Here is an 8782-nt window from a genome sequence, read left to right on the forward strand (position 1 = left end):
GAACTCAAAGAAATGCTTTATTTCAATGAAAAGATTAACACATAATATGGCTACTGTTTGTATAGCTACTGTTTGTATGACAGGGACGCTAAATCTAGATGTCCTCCTTTCCATAATTCTGTAAGATTTTCTGAAATAGAACAGATTGAAATAAAATCGTTCAATTCACGTAAAAATATAACCTTTGTTGATGAATTGATATACTTCAGCTTTTTTGATATCATTCATAGCTTTTAATCTGCGTTGCCCAGTGGTCAGCGCATCGGACGGATTGCTTGACAAAGTATTTGATACATTTACTAACAAATTCCCTACTGATAAACCTTATTTACTTTACTTCTACATACATACATGCATGTACTGTACCGTTTAGAACAGCATGGGTAGGTTATGTTGTAATAAAAAATATGTTTGACGTTCATAGTTGGCAAAATACAAATTAATGTAATTGATTTGCTTTACTTTCAGTTTGGAACAGTACGATAATAGTTTGATCAGCTTCAAAAATTAAAATAGTGAAATTGAGCAACCAACGGCGAAGAGTTTGCACGGACTGAACAAAACATGCATGCTGGCCCTGGTTTTATATTAATGTCACTTAGTTCATAGGGTTAACATTATGACCTGACAAGCAGAATTACAGTGTGTACTACATTACTGTTTTTTACACAGTTGTTTCTCTTTTTCTTTTACAATTTTATATTGATTTTTTCTACATATTATAATTACAGTAATTATTAAGACTATATTCTCTGTTTAGATAATTTCCTCTTAAAACTCAATACTTAACAACAACATAATGCACACAATTAAACAATAAAGTAACTTTAATAAAAAATTAAAAACTTGAGATACAACAGTATATGCAGGCTGGGATAGCTCTATACTGATACCAAAGGCAAATCACCTTAAAAAATAAAATACAGGCAACGAGTCTGCAAAATCAACATCATTTTAGAGCTTCTTCCGTCAGTGTGCATACATTTTCTTTAATGTTCTTTCAAAAAGGGTCTTACTTATTAATGCAAAACATTGCATGTTGTTACACAAAGAATCGCCGCAGCAAGCTGAACATGCTACTAGTCCGGAACGCCGTTTGCCTACTACCGAACCAGCATGGAATAGATTACTATTTTGTATCAGAAATCCAGTTGATTCAATGCATGGCTAAAATGAGAACGATTAGTTATTTCGTTACCATGTTTTAAAGAATATGGTGGTTGATTTGAACCATGTCGTATTTTCGCTCCGTCGTACAACAGGAAAAACAAACACACGCAACAACAAACAACAACAACAGTTAGAACAACAAAAACTAATAAAAAATCACGAAAATACGACAGTGACCATTTTGTCGTAGTTTCCCTCCGCGATGCACCCGGCAAAAACACGAAAATACGTCAAAGCGATAACAAAGATAACACTTGATCGTGTTTTCGTCACAAATCAGCCACCATGAAAATTACATGGTATTGCGACATGTAGACAATGATATTTATTTTATTTCTTAGCCTTAATTAATGCATATGGCTCTTATTATAGAAAATCAACCTCCATTAAATTTTAATTATATCTTTTTATTTAGTATCTAAATTTAAGGGGAGCGGTGGTTAAGATGTCTGCCTCTCAACCCAAGGTTACTGGGTTCGAGCTCTACTTGGGTCCCGACTAAGTTTCCTCATATGGTTCCAGTACTGGTTGGTTCCCGGAAGCGGACTCGAAAGTCATGAATATAAGTAGCAAAAAATATTTGCAATCGGGAGAAAGTAAATAAGTGCAAACTAAAGAATTGGTAAATTTTGTTGAAGAATGAATGAAACATAAATGTATTTTTCATTTTCTGTATACTAACGTACATGTTTCCTTGCACATCCCATTGAATAGGTTATGCGGTTATTCGTGTTAGCCATCTCGTTTACATAACACATCTTTAATGGAGAAATTAATTAAGATTAATTGTCATGAGTAAAATCTGTATTTATATTTGTTTTATAAAGAGTCAAAATTACACTAGAGTATGAATAGGAGAACAAGTATTGAAATAATATACTAGTAGTTAAAATCCTAATGAAATGATTATCACTAAGTTGTTCCCTCCCAGAAGAATCGAATTCAATAATGTATCACTTCATTTCACATTACTTTTTGATCATAGAATTAACTGAAAGTCCTATTGTTTTGATGGTTTAGTTAATATTTATTATTGACCTTAAAAGTTTACTCAATTAAAATGTGATAGCGTATAAAAGATAGTCATATACCAATACAAAAATCAGGATTTGCTGTTTATGATGACCATGACTTACTACATTATATATCTTTGAACTGTTATCGAAAATGGAACATGAATTTAGTAAAGATGCCTCGTATATGCTTTTGTATACTACTGCATTTGTAGTACTGTTTAATATATATTGTGATATCTTAGCCATCATTTTTTATCTTCTAAATGACCAAAGGTATTTTGTTTATGCTGATATGACAATAAACTGAAATTAATGACTAATTTTATAATATTTCAATTTTACATTATTTTACCTCATCCGGGGTACATGTAGTCACTGTATTACATAAGCTTGGGTCATTTATATCCGTACACTCGAAGCATTTTAGGGGACTGGGTACACTACTGCCTGGAAATAAAATGAAATGTAGAAGTAATATTTACAAATAACTACGTATTGACAAATTACGAAAGACAGCTTTAATGATATATAGAGGATATTGAATGAGTGTAGGTGTAATACTAAATTTATTGAACGAGTTGAATAAAATCATATTATGCCAGCATCTAGCGAGCATAATATTGTTTTATTCAACGAGTTCAATAAATTTAGTACTGAATCTACAAGAATATAGCATTCTATTTATCACATATATAAAACAAGAACGGCAAACTGTTAAAATAGCAATTTTTCATTGACACGCTTACATAAGCGCCGTTCAATGCTATGTTTTATATAGAGCAAATGATGTCACTCCAAAATGTTATTACACTAGTGTAATACACTGTAATATGGTTTTTATTTGTTTGGGTCGTCAGACCAAACAAATAATGGTAGCGAAATTTCAGACCCTGATGTGCTTATTTGCAAAATCCGAAAGTAGTCCAAACTTTTCAAAGCGGTTACTTCCCTTTATAAGTACACTAAAACGGAAAAATCAAGGGGATATCACTGCGTAAAGCTTGTCAAATGGCAGGCGCATTAATTTTCAAGCCTTCTCGGGGAAGTAACAATGCTTCCCGTTTGGTCGAAGATTGCTAATATTGTGTTATTCTCTACAGATAAACATGCTTATATTATATAGGCTCCATGATTATTTAAATGTACATCAGTGTTAAACAACAGGTTAACCGTAAGCAATATATATCGAAATTAATAAGGTTACAAAGCCTTATTTAGAATAATCCGATTTTCTTTAGGCTGCTTTGTTATAACTTCCCCTTGGTGGAGGGATTACACGCTCGTTTAGGAAGCTAGGGGTCTAGAGTTCAAATCCCAGTTTTTCTTTTAAATTCTTTAAACCAAATAAACATTGGATATCAGTGTTGCAATTAGCCTTATAGCCAATTAACTATAGTTATAATACTTGAAACAGCATTGGTGGCACTATACAAAAACAAATTTGTTTATAATCTCAACCTTCACCTTTCTGACATTTTGAGACCCAAACAAATTCAGCACCATCTGTGCTTTGATTACTAAATGGCTTTATTACACTCCTGCGCCGCGGTTTATGTGATTATTGATTATTTTGGTTCTTTTTTCTGTTAATGATTTTTAATTGATAAACTGAATTGAGATTTGGGTTTTGCTGTTACAAAAAAGGTGATTGATGAAATAAATAGAGAAAAATCCAAACATTACCAAGACAAAATACATATATATCTTAATGATGAAAGTTGTTAAGTTGTTTAGCTTGTCTTTTTTATTTAAAATAAATGGCTTGAAAACAGTGCAAAGGTACTTACCGGCTGCAAATGCACAACTCGCAAAAAGTAACAACACAGCTGTAAAAGAAAATCTATACCACACTTATTTTTCGAACAATTTCAGGAATAAAAAAGCATAGACGGCAGCTTAAATCCTGTCATGCATTAATTAAAGTATTAAACATGTAATAAAGAAATTAAGTTTTATACATGTACTAAACAAAACTCTGCTAACTTCACACACCTTAATAAACAAGCAGTCTTACATACTTACAAAGCAATTAAATGATGTTATAGTTCAAGAAATACCCTTTTGTCAAGTTTTGCCATTTTCTTCTGTTATCATAATTAAAACAACGATTTTTAAAACGCTTTAATATCAATTTTTATCACATTCAATGAATTATCTTGTTTTTAACAGACTCAATTCTAACGTACCGAAATCAAAAGTCATTTTAATGCCCTGAAATAGAGAGGAAACGTACAAAGTCTCAATGGACAGATAAAGATAATGGTCAAGTGTTATATGCCACATAATCTAAAGATAACATATTAAACTTATATACATGTCCAAATACTTGTAATTAAAGGCCCATTATACCTCAGCAACGAAAAGAATGCCTCTGTAGAAAGGGAAAACATTTATTTCTTATAACGTTTAAACAAAATGGTTTTAGGACAATTTAGATGCTTATTACCTAAAAAATGTAGCTCTTTCTGTAAAAACAATGTCATAAAATAGATAGCAAAATGTAAAAAAGTAGTATTTTGACTTCCATACAACATACTAGGTCACTATAACTGAACCAATTGACAAAAGGACAACAGAAGAAAAACGATGGTTCAGGTAATTTGGTCAATAAGTTATAAAAGTGCCCCCCCCCCCAAAAAAAAAAGAGAAAAAAAATCGATATCATTTCTAGGGCATAATGGGCATTTAAATATTCAGCAAAATAACAATAAAGATATATCATAAAACGTTATTGAGTTGCGCATTTCCCTTAATTCCTTACAGGTCTCTAAATATAACATGTGTGTTGTTTAATTCACTGTCATGTTATGATATTTAAAGACGATCTTACCGGAATCGGTCAGAAATAGCTAACTCACTTTTACTTAGCAATCGGCATAAGTAGGCCTACATAATTTAATAGAATAAATCAAAATGTTAAAATAAAAACCAGTGGCACCACAAATGTAAATTTGTTTGTTGGGTTTTAGGTCGGGACGACACTTTAATCATCCATGGTCATATGGCGAATTTCCAAATTCACTGGTGGATGAAGATCTTCGATGCCTCACCATATATTATTTCAGACACGAGCCGGAATCTTGAGTAGAGCAACACAATACTGGCATCTATATAATAATAATACGCACGTATTTCACGTATTACCAGTATTGCTAAAATATAGTTCATGGATATAGATGGAGAAATAACTTGACACAAGCGTGAGATAATTTCTACATATTTCTTAATTTACGTCTTGATACATATCCAAGACATCGTCCCCAAAGGTGCAGTAAAATGCTCTTGAGAAAATATTTTGTTTCAACAAGAACTACCAATTTAACCGCCCACTGCACGATGTTTTGGAATATATCTTAAGATACATATTATTGGATGCTTGAGAAAAATAATATCAGAGATTTGAACAAGATGTAACAGTGAACCATTCATTATTTGTAATTTTTTCTTATCTTTATTCAGTTGTTAATATATGAATTGCTTTAGCACCATTTTTCAATGCTCTCCAGTGCTTAACAGTTACTGGTAAATGCATGTCATAAAGAGCATATACAGCATCAACGATTTTGAGTTTGTAGAGGAGATGATGAGATGAGAGATCGTTATTTCAACCCCCAGTCATGAATCAAAAGGGTGGGCGCCCTATGGTCAAGTGTCCAAGATATTTTCTCATTTGTTTTCGTAAACGTCATATGATGCATTGTGAATTCACTACTGTAACAGATATCTATTTTATTATGCTTAAATGATTTACGGAATGGGGCGTACGGTCGAACAGCCCAATGAACCGCCCATTAACTGTTACACATGCCGAAAAAAGAATGTAACGTCCTAAAGTATTTAGAAAATTTACGTTGATATATGATGAAAATGAGTATAATATAATAGAACCTTATTTTTTATCAATGAATGATTAACCAGTTTAATCTATTTAATTGCTAATTTTTCTATTTTTTTCTAAACGTTTACTATACATTACGAAGGATATTTACAGAATTTTCTATGCGTCACGTTGATTATTAATAATACAAATGAACTAGACTATAAAATAATGGCAAAATGTAAAGTTATTTTGACTTTTACCAGTACACCAACTACTACATATGGATGGGCATAATCTCATTAAAAGCAAGGAAGTAAAACTAAATAGACTTGCATTCAAATTGAATTTCGTTTCTTAGACGTAAACGAGTTTATACATGAAATGACGAATCTTGGACTGGTGTGTCCCCAATTTTGTCCGTTTACTGAAAGAAAGGAGAGTAACGCAGAGGATAGGTAAGTCATTGTCTGTGACCGTCATCCCCTACTAGTTTCGTGGTATACGAATTAAATTATTATCAGACAATTTGGACACCTATTCAAAGAGAATTAAATTATTCAAAATATACCCACAAGAGGTTATATAATTACGAAATTTATACACACAATCAGACCATGATCTAAGCTTATGATATTTTTTTCTTACATCTGCTACGCATCAATAAGAGCAAGAGGTATGTTTTCTGCAAAGTTTTAAGTGAAGTTATATAGAAATTAAAGTGACAATGCTCATTTTATTTCACTGGCAAGTTGAGTTTAAATAACTAATTTAATTCAAAGGATTCACTATTATAATTGTGAGTAACCAATACTTGATAATAAAATATTTGGATATAATAAATAATAAACTACCTAACTTATAGAAAGACTGTCCCACTCTTTTTAAAATTGAACGTTTTCAATACATCCCAAACGATATTTATAGAAATTGACCGTGTGTCATGTGAATTATTTATTACTTTTGCCTATTAAAATATAACATTGAACACAATATGGCAAAATATAAAGTTTTTTTTAACTTTTACCTATGCACTTACCATTTGCACTTGCATAGGCAAAATGTCACTTTAATATATAAGATAATTGTTTGTGTTTTCTTTCGTGTTTAGCACCAGTCAGTCATATAGAAAGCAATTTTTGTAAATTACCGTTCAAAATGATTAACATGATTCCAAGATAATAAGCTTAAATTTAGTCTCCTTCCTATATATGAATCCTTTCCTTACTCTCACACAAACAACAACAACAATCCAGTAATTTCTATTATGTTTACTCTCTTCTCTGTTTCAGGAAGTTTTGGAATAGAAACATTTATAGACCAATATTTGCATAACCAAATTTTCTACTTACCGAAATCTTCTTGAATCAATGATTTGGATAACTTAATAAACTAACGTTTTAACACAGACTTTCTGAGTAGGAAGTGTACATATATTTGCATAATTTCGTTAACTACATTTATTTCGAAACCCCCGTTTAGGATCATTGACTTAAGTTAATTGAATGAATTAACAAAACATTGTATTTGCTTGCAGAATAACCCATGATAAAATCAAATCTGTACATCGGGAAAGTTCGACGGCAATAGACATGATGTCTTTTTTTTCTCCAAAAAGTTGCAAAAAGCAGTACTAATACACGTACCTACATTTTTATATTAATATGAAGTAATATTGGAAAATACTGTTTTTCAACGGTTCTTAAAATTGTTGTAGAATATTTTAGTTACATCCCGTGGAAGCCAAATAAATAAAAATAAAAAGAACATGAGGAGAAAAATTTCCTCAGAATTTCTTTCGAGATATCTATAAACGCAAGATAGTATTGTTTTCTTTAATATTTGGATAACAATCCGAAATATTTTCAAGATTTACACTCTCAACTTCAAAAAGACCTATTAATTTCTTTTAACTTTAAAGAGGAATACACTATTATTGATTCAGCTATCACAGATAAATCATTCCAAAAATGTATTCTTATCGTTATATCTATAAACTATATTCCTGGTACAAATGTCTGCATGATAGCATTCCAATCCAATCAAATTCCTAACGTTGCTATAAGCTAGACAACACGAATGTATTTGTTAAGAGTTTTTTTTTGTACTTAACCATTTAGTTGTCATTGCTTTTTTTGAGTGTTTGCGAAAAAGTGTTATTTTGGCATGGTTTTGGTGTAAATACCATAAGATGAAAGCAATTATTTCATATTATTACCTCGTTTGACAACTTTTAGTTTTTTGTTTTTTTTGTAATAAACTTTTATATATAGGAGGGTTTTTATGTTTTTTTAGTTTGAGAAATAATTATGTTTAAAAATTGGGTTAACGATTTGAAACTGCTTTAGTCTAAACGTATAATTAAGAAAGGCAAACCCTCGGGAGAATTAAAAACGAGACACAAAAGGGCAAAAAATTTAGTATTTTAAAAACAAAAAAAAAACTTTCTTTTTAAGATTTTTTCAATTGCAGATTTTAATCAAAAATTAAAGTGTATGTAAAACCCCCAGAAAAAAGTTTTCTGAATATTGTTATATATATCATTTTTGGGGAACCACCAGAGTTAACTAACAGTCAGTTTTTTTTTTTCGGAAAAAACCCCAGGGTTGACTTAAATAAAAATTTTATGAAATTTCCCACCCATTCCATATGGAATTTTCTACAATTGTATTTTCCAAATTTTTTATAGAAATACGAGACGATGTGGGGATATAGACACATTTGAAGGCTAAATGAGTATGTCCCGCCAACAGGAGCGGTAAATATCCCAGTTGACGGA

The 8782-nt window shown here is 31.1% G+C and overlaps 1 protein-coding gene across 1 annotated transcript; it reads right to left on the minus strand.

Annotated features, from left to right (window-relative positions):
- Window positions 1–4543, minus strand: LOC132749976 (uncharacterized). Its single transcript, XM_060739922.1, has 6 exons — window positions 4373–4543; window positions 3974–4012; window positions 2539–2633; window positions 1857–1928; window positions 1017–1167; window positions 1–130 (listed from the first exon to the last, which is right to left on the minus strand). Exons 1-6 carry the CDS (start codon window positions 4467–4469, stop codon window positions 66–68), a joined length of 519 nt encoding a protein of 172 aa, XP_060595905.1. The 5' UTR covers window positions 4470–4543; the 3' UTR covers window positions 1–65.
- Between the last annotated feature and the right edge of the window lie 4239 nt (window positions 4544–8782).

Source organism: Ruditapes philippinarum, unplaced genomic scaffold, assembly GCF_026571515.1.
Source record: "Ruditapes philippinarum isolate M1 unplaced genomic scaffold, ASM2657151v2 ctg1025_1_1_1_1, whole genome shotgun sequence".
Taxonomy (NCBI): domain Eukaryota; kingdom Metazoa; phylum Mollusca; class Bivalvia; order Venerida; family Veneridae; genus Ruditapes; species Ruditapes philippinarum.